Here is a 22,959-nt window from a genome sequence, read left to right on the forward strand (position 1 = left end):
GAAGAGGGTCAATCTGCTTGAGGGACGTAAACGAGAAATAAATTTGAACCGTGGACGTCTTGATTGCTCTCTTTAAGTATTTATTAATGTGGCCACCACTTTGCTGTGTGTTCAGCGAGGGAGACTGTTGCACAGCCCCTCCCTGTCCAAAAGTGATGCACTCGCCTTTCCACTGGGGCAGATGCCTCTAGAGCTGGGATGGGAGCAGCCTGAGGGTTGGAGAAAGAGGAGGGGGGGGGTCGCATCATTCCAGTCAGTGTGCTAGCAGTGGTAGGATGTACTCAGAGCTATGAGCAGCGGGGAGAGGTAGTACAGAGAGAGGTAACCTCCTGGATAATGGGGTGGCCGGGGTCCTGCCTGGATGCTACAATGATTTTGGAAGCTATACGTCCCGCCTGCTGGATGCTGGCGAGTCTTTTCCTCGTCGTTATCCCGAGTACAGTGACCTCCTGCCCCGAGTACTGCAGGTGTTACGGGACCTTGATTCAGTGCCTGGAACCCAACACCATCACCAACATCTCCCTGTTCCGAGACGTGGAGAACATCACCGAAGCGTAAGTGTCACCTATTCCCTCTTGTCGGTTTTGGAGATTGTGGCTGCAACCATGGTTTACTCTGCAGAAGTTTTGTAGCAGAAGTTTGTCTCTGAAAGCAATAGTGAGACAGGGAGGAACAGACAATAGAAAGATGCCTGATGTGCCTGACAGTGCACTGGTGTAAGTGGGTGTAAGTGTTGGGCATATATATATACATACATATATACATATATATATATATATATATGTATGTATTGATTGTTTGTTTAGTTGATAGGCAGGTGTATGGAGACATATAGCAATATAAAAAGTATATACATAAAGTGGAACATAAAGGTATGTGGTCGATTTAAGATAAGGATCCAAAATACTTGAAAATGAGGTAACTGTCCAAAGAACTTACAATCTATAGACAGATCGATAGAAAGATGGGATTGATAAGGAAAACTTGTCTGTGGAATATTAGAATTTTATATGGAGTATACCCTTTACGTGTAAGACGCAGGATTTCACCTATTATTTTATTTTTTTCACCCTGCTGACCCCTCACCACACCACATAGTGCATAGACACAACTGTTGTCCCAGCTCAATTTATAGGCTAAGGCAAAATGCAGAACGCCTTCCGCTTACATGGAGAAACTACAGCCAGAACGCGGAACCTCTGCAGGACAGCACCTTCCGCGCCATGATCTAAGTTACATAAAACTTTTACTCTAACGGCTAGAAAGCCAGATATTAGATGTCAGGATCGCTAGATAAGGGACAGACAGACGGAGAGACACAGAAATGAGAACGATTATAGATATGAGAGATAGATAGGTGTGTGTGTGAGAGAGAGAGAGAGAGAGAGAGAGAGAGAGATAAAGATAATGAGATAGATGGATAGATACATCCATGATTACATACATACATATGTGAGAGAGATATGAGGTAGATAGATAAATAGATACATAGATGATATGAGATAAATAGCTACATACATACATAGATGATATAAGATAGATAGATGCATCCATGCTTACATACATACATACATACATACATACATATAGATGATCTGAGATAGACAACATCTGTCTGGGGAAACATACTGTACTTTGTCATTCAACTGACTCTTAAGTTACTATATTGAATTTACTTGCGAAAGTTTCTATTACTTTATTTCCTGGCTGTAATAGGGACAGAGACAGGTATTATATCTCCTCAGTAACACTTCCTCCAAAATCTATTGCTATGCGCTCTCCTGCCTGTCACAGCATAGAGATCGCAGTCTAAGGTGTAAATGTCCTCTCTAGCCATCCGTCACTTTCTCCTCTTAAATGGGCATTTTACAGTCTACTGACCCTGCAGACACAGACATGGGATGGCTGTAACCTGCTATATTCTGAATTACTTATGTATAACACTTATAGTTGTATTTGTTAATTCTGTATCTCCTATATAGACCTCCAGACATTACAGATTCCTTTCTCTCATGCCCAACTAATGAGACCATTCTGTTTGTACAGGTTGCAGGTAGTCATACCTTTTGTTGGGCCACGTTCCACTTACTCAGCAAACTTTATCCTTCACAGCAGATTTTTTTGTGACCATATCCTTCATGTAAATCATTATTCACCAAACTGTGGTCTCCAGCCACTGGAAGATTCGCGGGCAGCCTGGGACTTGTAGTTCCACAACAGCCCATCACTCTGACCTGTACTGAGAGCAGTGCAGCACAACAAAAGTGAAGTCTGATTTTTAACTGCGTACTTCAACGATTGCTGTACGCAGCTGTCTCTCCTACTGTGTCACAATATTTACAGGCACTTTTTATCATTAGCAATGTGTAATGTAGAGTCCAATATAACTATAAAACCCCAAATATAAGTTTTGTTAAATACAGCAGACAGAACAACCAATAAATACTGAACAGAATCTTAATCACCGCAGTAGAAAGCAATGGTAGATCCTGTTATATATATATATATATATTCTGTCAAAAGAGAAGTTATTAACTAAGAAAAGGTATGCAGCAATCCATAGCATCCAATTATGCTTTAGCTTATATAGATGTTTGGCAAATTCCGCAATGATAGCAAATATGTTATAGGTTGCTTGGGGAATACCACAGAGTTTATCTTTCTTTAGTAAATATCTCCCAGAAGTAGCTGGAACTGGGCTCATTGCATCAAATGGTGGGGATATAATATTTCAAAAACCTTTTGAGTACAAATATTTAAAAACAATGGCGTTCTGTATAGAGTACCATGTAAATGTTTTGGGTGCTGGGTTTTGCACAGATACCCATAGAGTGTACAATTACTTATATTCATACATTTAAGGGGCGATTTACCAAACATATGTTGCGAAAGCAAGTGATGTGAGAAACGTCCCTTTCATACATGTGTGAGCTGTGAGTGCGGAACATTCTGTATCTGAATATACTGTAGCCCTGTCACAGATGCACTATGCACAGTACGTATAATCGGGGGGCTGTAGCAAGATTATGGCACTTGGGGTGATGGCAAAATATGGTGACAGTAATAATGCAGTAATAAAAAAGGAGCCATTACGGACTTACTAATATCGATATATAGTGTCGATTTATAGTCCCGGCCAGTCCTCAGCTCCTTGGGCCATCGCCCCACTTGTTCCTTTCCTCCGACATTCCTGTGGGTTCCCCTTGGTGAGGATAGTTTGGTTTCTCAGTGACTAAAATTGACAGAGAAATGGAGTACAACAGTAAATAAAACATTAATAAATATGCTTATATAATATTACTGGTGGACATCACGGACTTAAATAAAATAAATAAATCGGAACAGGAGGACGTTTTGGGTCTTTAGTGACCCGTCTTCAGGGAGGACAAGTATGTCATGAAACCTACAGAACGCATCTTAGACATTCAATACTGTCGCTTTCAGAAGTGCTCATTTTTCTGCCTTTTTTTTTTTTTTCAAACTTTATTAATGGTTCATGCAATTCCTAATTCCATTAGGAATAAAAAAAAAAAAAAGTATCATTTTAACAATCCAGAAATGATGGTGAGCACTTATGTCAGTGACTTTAACGCGGAGTTACTACTGCGCTTCCCGTCTGTAATGGCACTATGCCGCCTAATGACATGGCTCTCCTGCTGGGGCTGGTTTATTAATGGGCTGCCTTGAAAGGGAGTTCCGGCAGTTAGACGGGGTGATGGATGACCTCCCAAGGTGTAGTGTTTGTGCTACAATAGAAGCACTCGGCTGCTCCTTCAGCATTAGTTAGAGATTGAGCAGAAACAGAACCGCGCAACTGCCGCTGCTGGCTGTAATATGTGCTGCCTTGCACAGTGTCAAATCAAATAAGTTCGGGGAGCGTATATATTACGCAGGCATGAAAAGGGGTGCAAATGGATGTTAATTAACTTTTTGGTATTTTAAATTTGTACTACGGCATCATTTCTGTTCAACAGCAGAAGATAAGTCAAATTTGCACACGTCAGTAAGGTCATACTAGAGTTCAGTAAAAATATAACTGCCTGTCCTCACTATCAAACTACACTGTAAATATTATTACTAAATGTGACTCAGAATATGGTAAAAACTTTTGTCATATAATAATAATAATAAAAAAAAGATTCATATGTTCCTAATTAACAACAAAAATGTTCCCAGATAAGGCCAGCCAGAGTACAGGGAAAATTCTGCACCTAGGAATTGTGGGTAAGGGTATGCAAATGACAACGTATTATTATTAATAAGTCATATTATAATAATGAGAGCAAAAATGATAAGAGACGCTCAAATTAGCGTCGCTCAAATTCATTTGAAGTTGGCCGGTGTGACGGCCTCACAGTAGTACAGTCGTCTTTCCTGGCTCGGATGGATTTTGGCTAAACTGTCGCCCCTCCATTTGTGTTGCTATCTTCAGGTTTGTTTCTTGCACTTTAATTGAGAGACTAAAAAATTAATTGAACAGCGAGCAATGCTGCGTTTAGTGTTTCAAGTTCGTGTTTGACATTCATATGTGATACTGTAAAAGAAACGACATATCCATGTATCTCTCACGAAGTCAAACATCATCGAACCGCCACAAACATGGTCCAAACTGTCTATAGTCTATCTAGAGTTTTTCTGTGAAGTTTGGTACTTTGGAGCTGGTTTTACAAAACTGATTAAAGGGCCACAAATTTGAGCAACTCTAATGATGATGTCCTTTATTTCGAAGTGTTTAACTGTATTTATAGACTGGACAAAACTTATAAGAGGTAATACAACCTATAAAGTGGTAGTTTATCCACAATAAGTAGTTCGGTGATATTATCTGCATTTATTAATATTGTGTGGGAATCAAGGTTTTTTTATGAATGTTATTATTATTCTTATGTTTCAATTGAAGGTTCTTATTCAACACAGGGACAATTTTCCAACTACTGTATGTGTATAATTACTTTGGTCAAACATGTCCTTATCCCACAAACTGTCTGTATGATAATCACTTAGACAATGCATCCAGAATGTGTCAAATTTGAAATAGAAAAAGATGTCTAGGCAATGATGAGCTTATCCAATGACCAGATGATTTTTCTACAGGATGTGCAGACATTCACTTTAAGAAACTCGAATACTCCCCCATATTGTAAAATGAATGCCATGTTAGCGGTCTAAGTAGGAAGCAGTGATAATCCCTTTCTCTGGCGTTTGGGATTAACCCAAACGAAGTAGCAGGGAAAAGCCTAGTCTTTTTCTTCTGATCGTGAGATGGTGTTCCCTGTACTCTGCAATGGAGGACTGGTCAAGCTGCACATTCTATGTAATCTCTAGGGTTCCAAGAGGGTCCCCGGATTGTTAGATACCCCCAAAGCGACATTATGCAGTGATACATAATGCAGACATTAAACACCCCCCCGTTACACATCTTACTAGTATTGGAGCTGGGCTAGGCGAGGGATCTCCCTACACTATACTAAGTTACAATGTGTTTCATATAAAAATATGTTGGATGCCACAATATTTTCTAAACATTATTACAGTAGCATCACATAAATAATCTGGGGGTGATTCTGAGTGGGACGCAGGGAAAGCGCTTTCTGGGTGATAACTAGGGGGGTGGCAGGGGCATGTCGCGGGCATGTCTGAAGGCGCAGTTCCACTGACACCAGCGGCCATGGTCCATCAGACATTCTGCACCTGCCAAAGGCAATGTCCAAAGGTGATGCTGAGGATTTGCCGATAATGCTTCTTTGTATGGACATTACGCCCCTGCCGATGTGCCTCTCAATAGGACGCCCATCAGCTGCGGCAATAACATAAAGAGGCAGATGCACTGCAACTGAGTCCACCTCTGAAGCACCCCCTCTGTGCTGTCGGAGGACCCTGCTCTTTCCAGTATCTCTTAGCAAGTGGCTTTCCGCTCGCCTCCATTCTCTCATTGGCACTGCCTTAGCCTCAGTGCACTTCTGTCCTCGCTAACACAATGACGAGTGGACGCCCTCTCTGCTGAAATACTGTGCTGCTGTGAACATTACTTTGCTCTGATTGGCTAATAAATGTGGTAAGCAATGGATGAGTGAGAGACAAAGACTGGATATATAAAGCTGCTCAGACCCAATCACACATCATCAGATAACTTTTACCACTTGAAAGCTACCCTTTGGTGGGTACACATACCCTTTTAGAAAACACAATGTGGCCAACAAATGTCCTAAAGTACTTGGGGGTCTATTTACTAAGCCTTGGATGGAGATAAAGTGAATGGAGATAGTCCCAACCAATAAGCTTCTAACTGTAATTTTTCAAACAGCCTGTGACATGGCTTTTAGGAGCTGATTGGTTGGGACTTTACCTCTGTTCACTTTATCTCCATCTAAGGCTTAGTAAATAGACCCCTTGATAACATGCTAAAGGCTTCCCAGCATACTGTCCTACTCCTCCAGAATGTCAGGGAGACTCTCACAGGCATTGGAGCTCTCCCGTACTCCAAAGAGAAGTGTGTGGTTCGGGGAGTGCTATAGGCAATTCACTGTACGGCATCGTCATGGCCCTGCTCCGCGCTGCACAATACAGCGAATCGCACCCAGGACCTCCGGTATCTCCTGGAGGTCCCGGATAAAGAGACGCAAGTATGCCTCCTGGTCAAGAAAGCGTTAAATTCTCTCCCAGCAGATCAATGGTTAACTAGCCCATCTCCTCTGTCCCTGTCTCTCGGCCCCCCCCCACCCCCCAAACCTCCTCAATTTAGCTGTAAACTGTCTTGAAATTTACTGAGCGTTATGTCAGACTGCAGAGGCAGGGGTCCCTGGAGAAACAAAGCAAACATACAAGAAGTTATGATAACACCTTGATGACAGGAAATATATATATAAAAAAAAAATCAAAGTTTGTTACAGATATGGTCAGTGGGATAGAGAACCGGTCTGAGAATTAGCAGGGGGGATAGATGTTATGGTATGTCAAGCTGTGTTTTACAGGGAGAAAATATTCAGCATATTCACTGACAAAGTAGAAAAGTACTTGTATTGCAGTTATTTACTGTTTTGGTGGACGCAAATGTCGCTACTGCTGCGTCTTCGTACTCTACCGGGACCAGTGAAACTGCGTCCGAGGATGCAGCCAGGTCTTCGGCATTCCCCCAAAACGAGAACAACAAGCCCGTGGTTTTCTGGAATGCCTGCAGCCATTCAATTGGGCTGCGGCTAACAGGGTACTGCGACTGGAGCCGCACGCCATTGCGAGATTTGCGCACTACGGCTCTGCCGCATGCACAGTCCAGAAACCATCCATCAATTACGACCGAATCGGGGGAGCGCCGCGGCTGATTTAGCCTGTGTCAGGCACATTACAGTAGTGTAATAACACAATGCAACAAACAGTAGTGTGTCTGAGTGCGATTGTTTGACGCTGATTCCAGGTGACTGTTGCAATATTTTTGTCCCTGATGATCAATTTAGTAACTCTCACAAAACGCACAGTATCACTTCTTTCATCCTTCTACACCTAGTGTACTGTATCTACTCCGTAAGGCTCATTTAAGAAACTCCTGGCTATTCTGTGATGTCATGGTCTTATTTTGTTGCAAATGGGATTTGAATTGATCTGGAATTAGCATGTCATAGTGGTGCATACTTGCCAACTCTCCCTGAAGTTTCGGGAGAGTCACTAATTTTGGTGGGGATCTCCCAGCCTCCTGACAGAATTGCCCAGTCTCCCGGTGCCACCCACTTCCTGGCTGAAGTGGGCAGCCAGGAGGTTGGGTGACGCGATTCACATTGAAACACGTGAACCTAGCCCCACCCCCAGCTATAAAGTGGCGCAAATTGCGGCTTTAAACAGCGGGGAGCAGAACAAGTATGACGAGATGCGGCACCCAGTTAGGGAGAGCTGCGTAGACTTGGCGATTTCTTTTTCTTTTCCCTTGGTGCAAAGGGCATGGCAAATAGCTCCACCCCCATTGAGCCACTTAGCACCACCCCCTTCCCTGATTGGCTCATCGCATTTCTCCAACTCCCCATTGCGTCACTATATCATGCCCCCTTCCCTGATTGGCCCATCTCTTTTCTCTACCTCCTCCCTATTGCATCACTTCACCGTGCCCCCATCCCTGAATGTCCCTCAGTAGAGATGCCATGCAATTGATGCCTATGATGCCCATCAAATGTTCAAAGCATTGGTGTTCCGTCAGTGGCTTAATGAAAAAAATGGCATAATTGCATGGTGAACTCTTTCGGTTGCCATCCCTACCCTTGGGATCTGTTGTTAATTTAAGTATAATATTTGTTTATTTTATTACAACTAAATATGTTTGTTTATACTATATGCTCCCAATTATGCACTTACTCCTGCTTGAGTTGTAGAATAAACAAGAGGCAATACAGTATACGGAGGATTGTCATGTGTCAAGGACTTTTGTTCAGTGATAAGTCACTGTGACACCTCGTAAATCAGGGAATTCCTACCATACATCCTCCACTAGTAGCCCTCCCACACAACAGAATCTGATCTCCGATTAGGGAAGCAGGAACACGCATACATCAGTGCTTATTTTTCTATAAAAAGAGGCGCCAGTGGTCCCGGAAAGAGGCGCAGGTGCTCCCGGAAAGAGGCGCAGGTGCTCCCGGAAAGGTCTGTAAAATGTAAGTTAGGAGCTGATTGGTTGGTACTTTCATCTATCACAATTTTATCTCTCTCCAAGCTTTGATAAATACCTTCCATAGATACATAGGTGTTATGTGAAAGTGGAGCCTGTAGCTGAAAACAGTTTGGGATATATACTAAAGTGCAGGTTTATAGAGGTGGAGGTGCTGTCCATAGCAACCAATCACATTCTAGCTATTATCTTCTAGAAGGTGCTAGATAACTAAGTAGAATCTGATTGGTTACTATGGGCAACAACTCCACTTTTAAAAACCCGCACTTTAGTAAATATACCCCTTTGAGTGACTGTGCCAAAAGAACAGATAAGTCAGCTGTAGGTACTACACATGGCCGTCATCCCCTATTCTATCAAAGAAAGAAGGGATCAACACTCTTTCCAAGTGGCAGGGTCTGTAAGACCCCCCCTATTCACCACCTAGGCCCAGGTGTGTGCTCTACCCACCGGGAGAGGCAAGAGGTTACATTCCTATCCTGATTGCCCATTTTGTAGCAGAATAGGGTGTGATAATGACTGAGAGCTTTTAAAAGTACTAACCACAAATCACCACAGGGGTTTGGTTACCTATTCCCTCAGGGGCCCCTGTGATTGGCACCAAAGAAGCAGTCAAGGACTGGGATGTCCATCATTCAGTCCAATCACGTGTTATGTACATCGCTGGTGTTCTGGCCCAAGGACCGTTTATTTTTAGTGGCTAAAGGGTTAATTGCCCTGAAATAAAGTGAGCAAACGCTTTTACGTTGTAAGGGGAGATAGAGGGGGTTGAATATCTGACTACACGTTTTGCTGCAGGCTGGGAGCTATCAACTTACAGAGCTTTTAAGCTATTTTGTCTTGTTTATACATCTACATATCAGTATGGTGAAAGATTAATTTCAATCATAGCAGAAAGAATGGTGTGTGTGTCTGTCCGTACGTCGGCCATAACATTAGAACCACCTGCTTAATATGTTTTTCCAGCACATCCCATAGATGCTCTATCGGATTGAGATCTGGGGAGTCTGGAGGTCAAGTCAAACCATCTCTGACCAGTTTTGTGGCAGGATGCATTATCCTGCCGAAAGAGGCCACGGCCATCAGGGAATACCGGTGACATGAAGGGGTGTACTTGGTCTGCAACAATATTTAGGTAGGTGATACGTGTCAAAGTAACATCCACATGAATGGCAGGACCGAAGAGTTCCCAGCAGAACATTGCCCAGAGCATCACTCTGCCTCCGCCGGCTTGCCTCCTTCCCCATAGTGCATCCTGGTGCCCTTTCCTCCCCAGGAATACAACGCACACGCACCTGGCCATCCACATGATGTAAAAGAAGACATGATTCATCAGACCAGGCCACGTTCTTCCTTTGGTCCATGGTCCAGTTCTAGCGCTCACATGCCCATTGTAGGCGCTTTCGGCAGTGGGTCGGTATGGGCAATCTGACCAGTCTACGGCTACGCAGTAGCTTCCTGTCATAGTCTGCATTCACTTTTTCAGCAATTTGTACTACAGTAGCCCTTTTGTGGGACAGGACCAGACAGGTTAGCCTTCGCTTCCCACAAGCATCAATGAGACTTGGGCGACCATGACCCTTTTGCTGGTTCACCGGTTATCCTTCCTTGGACCACTTTTGGTAGGTACTACTACTAACCACTGCATACCAGGAACAACCCGGAAGATCTGCACTTATGGAGATACCCTGACCTAGTCCTCTATGGGCCGTATTCAATTAGAAGCAAAAAGTCTGTTGCCGGACTTTTCGCCGTCATCGCTGGTTTTGCGTGCGAAAAAGTATCGCCCTCGTCCCCGCATTCAATTGCAAATGTGCGAAAACGGGACCCGGCGAAACTGAAATCGGCAAAAAGTTCTGTCAGTTTTGGGAAAATCAGCCTGACACCCCCCAAAAGATGGACTCACATGGGGGATCACTATGGGTAACCCCGAATAGCCCTGCTAAGGGTATTTGGGGTTTTTAAATGGTCTCAATAGGCGCTATTTAGCGTCTTTCAGCAAGTGGTGAAGAATAGCAATTTGCAACTTTTTTGCAAATTGAAATAAGTATTCCCATCACATTTGGGGTACATGAAAATGGGTGCAAGCATATTTTAAAGTCGCTAAAGTCAAGCATTAAAAAGCGCCAAAACACACCTTCAGCAAACCCCTGCAATCAAAAATACACCTCCCCCATATTGGCAGAGCCCCCTCAGAGGCTATTTCGCTAGTTTTTGCATTTGTACCCCCACTTTGATTTTTTTTGCCCATTTTTTCAAAGTGCTTTTTTGGGGTGTCCTTTGTGTGTTTTCTGCGTTTTTTGACGCAGTTAGCATCAGGGGGGGTGTCCAAAGGGTGCAGGGTGGTTCCCACAACATTGCACCCCAAAACCCCAATTCTGCACTTTTTTCCACCGGGTATTCACAGGCAAAACTTTTTTGCCTATTACATTGCATTGCGTTATCGCACCGGCGAAAAGACGCTTCAATTGAATATGGGGATAACTTGAAACCGGTGAAAATTACGTCATCGGAGAAAAAGTATCGCCGAAACTGACTTTTCGCTTTTAATTGAATACAGCTATATATATATATATATATATATATATACATATATATTATGTATGTATCAGTGCGTGTATGCACACACACAAGGCCATAACAGGGCTTAAATGCGTCCCCGTCCCCTCAGCGTCCAATAACTTGCGGAGAGGTGGGGCCAGCAGCATCGGAAAGTGCAGAGCTTACTCCACATCAGCTGCAGAGTGCCTGTTTGGAGTGTCTAAAGGACGCTCCGGCAGCACCGCAGCAGTAATCGTGACTGCAGGATGCCATTCCAGGCACCCTGCTAGCCAGAAGCTAGGGCCGTGTGGCGGCGAGTCGCCCTCAGTAACCTGCGCTTTGTGTGGTGGCACTGGTTGCACACCCCTAGTTACAGCCCTGCATACATACACAAATACATACATACGTTTGTACCACATTGGCCACAGGGAGAGCTGTGAAGTATGCAATCAGGGTATCAAATTAATGTTGAACATTTCAAATGACTAATACTTCACTCATTATTATACTTCAAGAAAAGTACATAGTAGTTGGAGTATGTACATACAGTATGTTATGGAGTGTACTTACAATGTAATTAATTACATCCATTCAGCAGTCAACATCCCATTCTTACAGCAGCTCACCAAGCAACGTAAACCTTGGTATTGGTGTGAGAATGTACCCTGTGCAGAGGAGGTTAGCGGCCATTTTGATCCGGACACCCGGGGTCAGAACATGCTCTTCTGATTGCTATCCCTGCCTACATCTCTCAGTAACCTCAGTCACAGGGAAACTTTCAGGTAAACCATTAACTTGTCACTTTCCTGTCCCTGCCAAAACAACCTACAAACAAACATCGAAGCATGGCAGGTTTAGTGATAACTGACCAAGGATCCATTTTAATGTGGGTCCGTCAAGCTGAAGGAATGCTTCAGGTGTGACAAAATGGACGACAGGTCGCCTTTCACCGTCCTAATTAACCTATACACTCTCAGACTGCTGACTGTTCATTAGAATGAAGAGACCTTTTGTTGGGAGAAATTTAGACAGCTCCACTTTCCATCTTCATGGGCCCAGCCCCAGGAGAGGGTGGTATTGATTTTCTATACACAGGCAACATTTCTCTTGGCATATTATTTAATGGATGTCCCCAGGGGCTATGCTCATTAATGGTCTGTTTAGAATCCCCCCTCTCCTCACATGGACCCCCACAGTGAGGAGCGAGGTGCGCCGGCCCGTAAGCTAAGACTGTTAACGTGCAGCTGTCACAAATCATTTGATGATTGTCCATCTAATTACACATTAAACATATATTTGCCGATGTCCAGCAGCCCTGGAATCAGAAATAGGCCAATAGCTCAGTGTGTGAGCGCGGCGGAGGACATGCTGGGGTTAGATAGCTGTGTATATCATTTCAGGAATCGGGAGGCTGAAAGGTAACATTTCATATTCTTGTGCTCCATTTAGGAGTAAATACAATTAGAAGGAGCCGCTCTGCTCCCTGCTTTTATTGCAGCTATATCACAGATATCTTCAGTGTTTCCTAAACCTTCACTCGCTAATGCTTCTCTCTATGGGGACAGTGATTTGGGGCTACTTAACAAGCTCGGAAAAACTAAAGTAGAATCCCTTTGTGAATTGTGGCAATAATCAATGTTATTTATAGGGGAAAAATGGCTGACAATGATAAATACAGGCATGACCCCCAGGGCTATATGCGCGTAGCCCCTGCCTGGCACACTGGGACTAATTCAGATCCGCACACAGTGCCAGGCCGGTTGAGCGATTGTTAGTCATTGTGTATGCGTGTACGCCACACTGCGCACGTGCAGCTATTGTTTTGTGATCACACACACACAGAGGATTCACTCGCAAAGTGAGTGACAGGTATGTGATTTCTTCCTATAGAAACCGCATGGAGACGATCACCCATGCACTTCCTATAGAAACTGCATGGAGACGATCACCCATGCACTTCCTACAGAAACCGCATGGAGACGATCACACATGCACTTCCTATAGAAACCACATGGAGTCTCCCACCAATGCACTTCCTATAGAAACCGCATGGAGACGATCACTCATGCACTTCTTATAGAAACCGCATGGAGACAATCACCCATGCACTTCCTATAGAAACCACATGGAGTCTCCCACCAATGCACTTCCTATAGAAACCGCATGGAGACGATCACTCATGCACTTCTTATAGAAACCGCATGGAGACGATCACTCATGCACTTCTTATAGAAACCGCATGGAGACGATCACTCATGCACTTCTTATAGAAACCGCATGGAGACGATCACTCATGCACTTCTTATAGAAACCGCATGGAGACAATCACTCATGCACTTCTTATAGAAACCGCATGGAGACGATCACTCATGCACTTCTTATAGAAACCGCATTGGAGTCTCCCACCAATGCACTTCCTATAGAAACCGCATGGAGTCTCCCACCAATGCACTTCCTATAGATACCGCATGGAGACGACCACCCATGCACTTCCTATAGAAACCGCATGGAGACGACCACCCATGCACTTCCTATAGAGACCGCATGGAGACGACCACCCATGCACTTAATGACAGTAAACGTCAGTCCCCGCCCCCCATCACCCACCTGCTTCTCCTCCGGAGGCTTCTCCCAGGGAGCAAATATGAACAGTAGGCAAGTATGCCCCTGGCAAGCTAATGCAATCTCCATATGGTGTTAGCTGACGTAGCCTATGGACCACAGATTACAATAGTTACCAGGAGAGGGATCTCTCCCCAACACTCACCACTTGCGCATTCGAGTGGTAGACCACATATGCGCAGTTGTGCGCCCAGCTCCCGAAAGAAGAGTGAAGTGATCTCGTTAGCATGGGTTTTTTGTATACATCCAGACAATCATTAATTTCTTATTGTCCTGAATAATGACCCGATAATTAATAAATATGCCTCTGAACAAGTTTTCAGACGTTTATTTTATTCATTACTGAAATTATTTCACTGACTTCTTTCTGTCTTCAAAAAAAAAAGAAAAAAAGGTGTGGGATGGTACCATCATGTACCAAAAGAGAAGAGCACGGCTGTAAACTTCTTATTACAAATTTGACCACAGGGTTCCAATAACGCGTTACTTAAAACCATTGCCCCCCAGCACATGTGGCCAGCGACAGTACATTAACTTGTCACCTGCCCTCTTTGTGAGCTATAAATGAAATGAGCCTCCCTGGTAATCCCTGTTAACAGCTCTGGTACCCACGTGGCTGTATTAATTAGGAGAGGGATGCTGGCTCTTTGATCTCTCTTGCGTCTGAGGAGATACAGACAGTGAGGCCTTTAACCAATTACATTAGCCAAGCAGGAGAACAGTATGGCTTCCATTAGATGTCGCTTTACAGCCCAGACAGATAACGCAACTTTAAATAGGCAGTTGCAGATCATAATCTCAGTTAATTTATAGGTTGGGGGGAGGTAATGGAGTTTAAAATCTCTTTAATCTCTCAAATTTTCATTGACTGAAAAGTCAATGATATCAAAAGAGGCTACAATGCAAAGCTGAATACACTAATTAATTACGCACATTATCATATCAACGTCCCAAGCACTGATTTCATCTGATTGTAAACACTGATGAGCAAATTGGATGAAACAGTGGCAGCGAGGTTTGCAGGCTGAAAGGCTATTGGCTCTGATTGAGCTGCTTCCTCCAGCATGTGGGGGTGCACTCATACTCAAAGTTTTGGGTTAGCGAGGATTCATTTACAGCAAGACCAGTTCATAGCAAGTAGCAACCAATTAAAAATTAGCTTTAATACACAGTGGAGTTCAAGCACCATCTTACACGTGAGCTTGTGGCCCCAGCGCCTATTTGCGATGAATCGCGCACAAATTTGGAGCATGACTACATTTTGTACAGGACGATAATTGCAGTGACGCTTTGGGTTCTACGTCCGAACCACAAATAAGACTTTCCACTTTGCAGGAAGACACATGTAAAAGATCGGAAAGGAGTGAATATTGGGCCTGATTTAGAGATGTACGCTAATGGCGTCACTGCTGCGTCCACTTGCAGCTTCGTAAATCCAAGCAACTGCGTAGAAAGACGCAGCATCTGTCATAGATCCTTTGATAATCTGACTTCTGGGTAGCCTATGGTCGCACAGAATGGCCGCTTGTACTGAGACTCCGGAGCCATGTTCTCTACGCACTGGATCGCAGACACAACGAGCCCCTGAAAGCGGTCGCAACATAACATCATTTTTGCCGCCATTCCCCCATTACCTCACCCAAATGGTGCCCGACCGTCAATCACCCTGCGTGAAAATAGTCGCTACGAGCCACTATGGTAATGGACTTTGACACTTGCACCGTGCGACTCGCGTGCATGCGCAGATTGACGATTATCGCTCAACTGCGTAAACATGGGAATAGTGCACAACTGTGAATCAGGCCATTGTGTATACAGTATCTGTGTCTTTAAGCTCTTCACCACTTAATAAATAGGGGCCTTGATCTGTCTCTCTAGAAACATACAAACAGGGGATTAAAAAGATGTTTTTGCTGGGGAAGTCTCTGTCTCCTCTTTGTGTCATGTAACCACCTGACCGGATAATAATAGTTACAAAAAATAAAATAAAAAAACACTCCGAAATAGTTTTTTTTTATTTATGATTGACTTAGGTGAAGAACATCTATTCAAAGTGTATCCAACACTGTTTTATTAAAAAAAAAATATATATATATATATATATATATATATACCTCTATATATATATATATATATATATATAGTGCATTTGGAAAGTATTCACAACGCTTCACTTTTTCCACATTTTGTTATGTTACAGCCTTATTACAAAATGTAATAAATTAATTTTTGTTCTCAAAGTTCTACACACAACACCCCATAATGACAACGTGTAAAAAGTTTTTTGGAGATTTTTGCAAATTTAATAAAAAAAACTACATAAGGTGCATACACACGTAATGATTTTTTGAACAATTTAACTATAACGACGACATTATCGTTCAATCGTTGAAAAAATCGTTCAGTTTCTGAGTTGTAACGAAGAAACGATTATCATTCATGCGCGTTCCCGTTTTTAATTTGTAGTTCATTCTGACTGACCAAATGAACGATTTTCATTAAGGGAAGTTACAAAAATCGTTTGTAATTCAAAAAATCGTTCATTAAACTTTAAAAATTCTGCTTGTGGCATCATATTCAAAAAGACTTGAGGCTGTAATTCCTGCCAAAGGTGCATCAACAAAGTATTGAGCAAAGGTTGTGAATACTTATGTACATGTGATTTCTTTTTTTTTTATTAAATTTGCAAAAATCGTAAAAAAAGGTTTTACACGTTGTTATTATGGGGTATTGTGTGTAGAATTTTGAGGACAAAAATGAATTTATTCCTTTATTCCATTTTGGAATAAGGCTGTAACATAACAAAATGTGGAAAAAGTGAAGCGTTTTGAATACTTTCTGGATGCACTGTGTGTGTATATATATATATATATATATATTTATTTATTTTTTTAAATGCATAACATTAATATCCACTTTGAAACATTGACTACCGATATATTGGAGCATCGATAATCGGAGCATTGTACTTTGAGACTTTTTACATTTCCCCGGTGGCTGCTCCTCTCTGCAGTTGTCGGGCGGGGTGATCGGCTGCAAGGCTGACACTGGGAGAAGATAAAAGGATGTACAGCGCCCGGGAGGTCCCTCCTGAGATGCGCGGCTGCTGGAGGATTATCGTTCAGCAGCCGCCCAGTGGGCGTTTCCTGACCGGTCGCATCAGATACAACCATGTCAGGGAAAGCCCAACCTGGCATGGTCGCATCAGATGCGACCACGCCAGGCAAATGGTTAACAAAGGGTTAACGACAAGAGAAATCAGCATTTATCGGACATTAGACTAGTTACTGGCATTTGCCGCCATTCCCATAGACAGCTACTGGGATGGCAAAATTACTTAATTTCTCAATAGGCAAAAAAAAAGTAATGACATCTGAGGATGGCTGTACTTACCATTAAACTACATTTTGGCTGCACACAAAAAAAAACAACACAATTCCACAACCTTATAAGCTTCTTAATATCAATGAAAAACAATAGGCGTGTAAAGACAGCTATTTAGCAATATACCCATCTCCCATAGACAGAGTTCACCCTATAGGTACGGATAATTTTAATTCAGATATGAATGGAGCAGTTTAACTCTGATCCGAGGCAGCAGAGCTCCTGAGTCTGCTAATTAGGGACCAAAGTTCTGATCATCCATTGCTCACCAGTAAATCTGCCCAGTGAAAACCCGTATCCAGGATTTCGGCTGAAAGCGTATTTCGGCTGAAAGCAACACATTGACATGTGTATGCACCGACATTAGAAGTGCATGCGCATAGCTGAAGAAAGGACTTGAACACTCACTTCCTCCTTAATAATACACACACACATTAACACAAAATTAATACATCCCCCCATACACAACATTAACACAGCACAGTATTAAAACACACACCCCAGAATAGAAAAAAAAAACAAGTGCACCCCTCCCCATTGCATAACTATACTTCCCTCCTAGATAACCTTAAAACATCCCCACAACTCTACTGGTACTTACCTGACCAGAGGGAGGACCTGTCTGGTCCCTGCGGAGCTCCTAAGAGATGAGTACAGGAAAGGAATAGAGACAGGCTAGAGGAGAGGAAGGGGAGGGGACTCAGGCAGGGATAGGAGGAAGTAGAATAGACAGACAGGGCAGAGTAGATGGGGCGGGGTCTCGGGCAGGGATAGAAGGGAGTTGAATAGATAGACAAGATAGAGCTGAGTAGGGGGCGGGTACTGTTGTGAGGGGGCAGGGTCTCAGACACGGATAGGAGGGAGTAGAAAAATAGACCGGATCCCAGGTAGAGATGGGGCGGGGATTAGGGGGCGGTGTCTTGGTCAGGGAATAGAAGATCAGAGACTATCTTGAAGATTCTAAACTCCTAAAGTGACAGACAAGGATAGGAGGGGACTTGGGTACTCAGGCAGGGAGGGGAGGGAGTACTTGGGCATGGTTCAGAGTAAGAAGGAACCAGCTGTCACTAATTAATTCAAGACTGGCACCCTCTACCCTCCTTCACTGGGGGCATGTGCCCCACACTTAACGGATTCTACCCTAGTATACCTCCCAACAAGATCCATTCCAGGAGGGACAAAATGCTCTGCTCCTGGACTTCCCTCTAAGGCATACTTGCCCACTCTCCTGGAATGGCCGCGAGGCTGCCAAAAAATCAGGTGGCGCTCCTGGCCACTAGGAATTGTGGGAATGTATCATCCGGCACCTGTAGAGACAGGAGCCGGTCCCTGCGATGTGCCCGGAGTGCTGCTGGCGCTACTGCGCGTGTGCAGTCCTGCTGACTGCACATGCGTGGCCATCATTGCCGGGGAGGGTTCTGGAGGAACCCTCTGCCGGCTAATTATCTTCAAATGGTTTTAGCTGCGGGTGTTTAAGGGCTATAAGCCACAAATATTGAATGATAAATGGGCCCCTTACTTTATGATCGCCGTCACCTGTGTTGAACTAGGTGATTGATGAGACAGGTGTGTCACCACAGGTGGCTGCAATCATACATTAAGAGGGAAGGCCAGGAACAGAGCATTTTGTCCGTCCTGGAAAGGGTCATGTTAGGAGGTATAGGCCCCCATACATCTGCGACATTTCGTCGCAATGTAGCGATCCTGCAATCCGGCATCGCAGTATCGCTGAAGTCCAATCACGATCAAAAAATTATTGTGATTGGCAAATTGGTGAAATTTAACATGTAGAATTTCACCGATCCTGCAACGGATTGCGGAACATCGATGGTGTTTCCGATCCCATCGCTACATCACGTCGATCTGTCGCAGATGTATGGGGGCCTTTCGTCCTAGCCTGGATATTCCTCATTTTCATGAACCAATAACTTTTTCATGATCTGGCCGCAATTTAGTTCATATAACAAGCCTATAATGATTATATGTCATATCACTAAGGAGCGGGAAGCACTGATGTAATATACTGTATGTCCTAGAGAGGACTGCTAATATAGTGTTATGTGCGGTGAGCTATGCACGTCTGTAATGTATTTATTCTGTAATAATAGCTGACATTACTGCAGTGCACTGTGAATTCCGCCTGGGACAAGGATTACGGGTAGCGGGAAGGTCTGAGAGTTTAGTGTTACAAATGTACTGTGGGAATTTAAGGCTGCTAATCCTACCTAGAGCCTGGAGATGTTATCGGACACACGGAACATGTGTTGGACAAGGCATACTATGGTATATTCTCTATTTACACCAGAAAGCTTGGGGAGTAGGCAGCACAGCCGCCTTAGAGCAGCCAAGTTTAATCACTGCTCCTAATCGAATCCCGGCAGCATTAGAGGCTATTAGAGGTAATCTGCTCTGTTCTAAAAGGCTTTTGTCCCAGCAACAGTCTCTAACTCAGCATTGAGCACTCAGCCTCAAGTGTGATACTTATGTGTAGCGCTGTTTATTATTATTATTAAAGAGTTGTTGTATAGTTTGTTATAAATACATATCAAGTGCTCAAATGTTACACACGTGTTGGGGATTATTTTATACCCTGTAGGCTATATTACCTACTTTTTACAGCAGAGCAGAGAAGGCCCGTGCCCAAGGGCTCCAGCTGCATGGAGCACCATCTGAACCAAACCTGCCTGTATATCATACTTGCCAAGTTTTGACTCTCCCTTCTGGGAGATAATGGAGGTAAGGTCCTGGCGGGAGGTGTGTACTGATGTGGTGCTGCAAATAACTCCTCCGTGGCCCTGTCCCCTAATGCTTTCATTTTTGCCATATGAGCAGTAAAGGTCAGGGGCCCTGATGATATGATTCACCATGAAACGCATCATCAAGCATCATGGGCCACCCCTTCACTGGGTAAGTAACCTTGATCTGGGAAGTAATTAAATTGTGTTTACTTGTCAGCCTTAGGTTCAGTTATGTGATGGGGCACAGGGTTGCGCATCTTAACTACATAAAACAGACAATGCAACTTGTGCCCGCTAAATGCAGCTCAGTCCACACTCGGGTACCAGTCCTTAAATGATTTTGAAATACAATGAGTGATCCAAAAGCGCTGTTAGCGATCGGATACTCTGGCTCTTCTGTATACGCGTTAGGGGAAAACCAATGTTTCTCTATTCCTTCTCAAAGATAAAAAACAGGTCCTGGGCCTACCAACCCTTGTCATGTTCATGGCATGGGGACAGATGACTAAAGGTGGGTACAAACTATACAGATATATCTGCAGATGATGGTCGTTCATACACACTGAACGGCCATCATCTGTGTCTGGCTGCGGGTCCTAGCGGCCAGGGGGCGTGTCCCAGTGGGCGGGGGCGTCTCACGCCCCCTTCCCCGCGGCTGCTGCTGTGTGTGTATGGGCGGTCTGTAGACCGCCCGTACACATTTGCCGATAGACAGATATGTCTGCAGATATGCCGATCAATTGATCGGCCAATATATCTGTCAGTGTGTCACAGCCTAGTGCTATATCATTGTCCAAGTCTAGGGGCTGATTTTTTTCAAAAGGCAAATTTATTTTATGAATAAAGGTTTTTAAATATTTTTCTTAAATAAATGTAACTTAATCTTGAAACTTTTTAGATTTTTTTTTCTCCCAATACCAGTGAAACTCGAAGCCCAAATCAGGTTGGCGCAGGCATCTAAAAGACTGGTCCGACAAAGTGTTTCGTTGACCCTTACTGCTCCTGCCAGTATCTTTGTGGTAGCAGGGCATTGCTCAGCTGCCACCTTTTTTTAATAGACCCCACAGTTTCCCAGGTCTGGGGCACAAGAGGACAATGTGACTTGCTGAAGTCCACACAAAGCAGTACTGGGATTCAAACAAGGATCTCCCGCACTTCTATATGGTCACTGCTATTAAATGAATGAAGATTAAAGAATATTTCTAAATAGGCTTTCCCATGCTTTGCAGAGACCCACAGTGTTTAAATCCTATTGTCCTATGACACATATGCTCTTCTCAGGGGCGGACCTTTCAATAGGGCTCCCAGAGGCCTAGTCTCCAGGTGCTGCGTACTAGCAACCCCACCACACCTTCCCCAGCAACCCCCTGTCACCATGTTCCTGGAACTTGTGGTGGGGATATTAATAAGGTATGTACACTCTCCTACTGCGGGAGGTGCTCAGGCACACATACATTATTATGGATGGACGAAGGAGAAAGGCGCCTCTGGCAAGCCGCTGCGGGCCCTATGGGAAGCAACAGAGGCTGTCCCTTCTTCCTCCCTCCTCTGTGCCCCCCCTGACAGCTGGCGCCTGGAGGCTAATGCTTCCACTGCCTCCAGGAGTTACGCCACTGGCCCTTCTATCTGAGAAATGACGTGTGTACATTTCTAAGCATTCTAAATGTATTTGTACACTGAGGTCCAGCCTGGGCACTGAGTGACAGGATCCCTGCCCAAATTCACCACTCTTGTGGGCGGACAAATGGGATGAGACGCAGGCGTTCATTAGGAATAACGCAATAGGAGCAGTTTATGTGCTTGGAAGACGACTGCACACACAGACCTCATTGCAGACACCTTATGACCGCAGATAATTCTTTTATCAATCGCAAAAGGATCTGTATCAGCTATCACTATAATATATGGGTCAAGGAGCATGTTGCTCATAATGCTGCCTTTAGGCTTGACAATGTAATAAGTGGATGACGCCATGACACAAATGTTCAGATCACTGTCATGTCTCTGTGGCTATCTACCCAACCGTACATGGGCAGCTCCTGGAACACTGATTGATTGGGCAGGGCGGCTGTAAATCAGCCGGACGCCAGCTCATCTTGTAATGAGATCACATGGGTCCTGAGCTCCTTGTAGGGACCTTGATAAGATCACCTGTCTATGGCCACTCTCTGCACCTCAGTATATAGGTTTATAAAAGGGGACTGTGCAGATCTTCACAACGGTCCTGTTCCAAGGTCTCACTGAAACGTGGAGGATATTGTACATTGCAAGAGGGAGATAAAAAAAATGGTAAAATAGAACAAATATCTGAATAAACAATATTTAAAATCAGGTTTCTGTGTTTGATATTTGACATCTCTTTTTCATCATGTGTCGTCTTAAGCCAATTGACACTGTGGTGCACATAACAATACATAATAATCCCCCTCCCTTCCCCCCCCCCAAAAAGAAATAAATATATAACCTAAAAATAATATTAATAAATAAAATAACTATGAAATACTTAAAAATAAATAAATAGTAATAATAATAATAATAATAACATAGTGGGAATGGGTTTTCCAGGCGTGATAATATTTACATTTATAATCTGGTATATGGAGCTGCGTTTACTTAAGATATTACTATATACTTAGATTGTAAGCTCTTGTGGGCAGGTTTTCTGACCTTGTGCGCCAATAAATACAGTATTACTGCATCTAGTAAATAACACTTCTCCCCGTCACTACAATGCATACAGAAGTATTACACACCAAGGAATTTGGGATAGTGCTGGGCATACCGCCAGCTTTTTTATTGTCCCCTCCCGGAATTTCATGGAGGGGAATCCAAGCGGGAGATTAATGTTAGTACAGATTAAAAAATGAAAACATACATTTAATTGGTCGCTGTGGATACCAGTTGCACATGTGCGTGGATAGCACCATGATGTTTGATGAGCTACTTCTAGGCACAAGATGGATAGCAGAGCGATAGCACTGCTCCATTGCCCATGGTGCCCACTCTGGGAAGCGCCAAAGATCACAG

At 43.7% G+C, this 22,959-nt stretch overlaps 1 protein-coding gene across 1 annotated transcript in view; it reads left to right on the plus strand.

The window, feature by feature from the left end:
• Positions 1–282: 282 nt before the first annotated feature.
• The window catches only part of NTRK1 (neurotrophic receptor tyrosine kinase 1), a 121,892-nt gene continuing 99,215 nt past the window's right edge, over positions 283–22,959 (plus strand). The window contains exon 1 of the mRNA XM_088449634.1: positions 283–554. Coding sequence (XP_088305760.1) covers positions 337–554 — 218 coding nt within the window. The 5' untranslated portion in view covers positions 283–336. The remainder of the gene's footprint in view (positions 555–22,959) is intronic.

Source organism: Taudactylus pleione, unplaced genomic scaffold (genome assembly GCF_031769625.1).
Source record: "Taudactylus pleione unplaced genomic scaffold, aTauple2 ptg000490l, whole genome shotgun sequence".
NCBI lineage: Eukaryota > Metazoa > Chordata > Amphibia > Anura > Myobatrachidae > Taudactylus > Taudactylus pleione.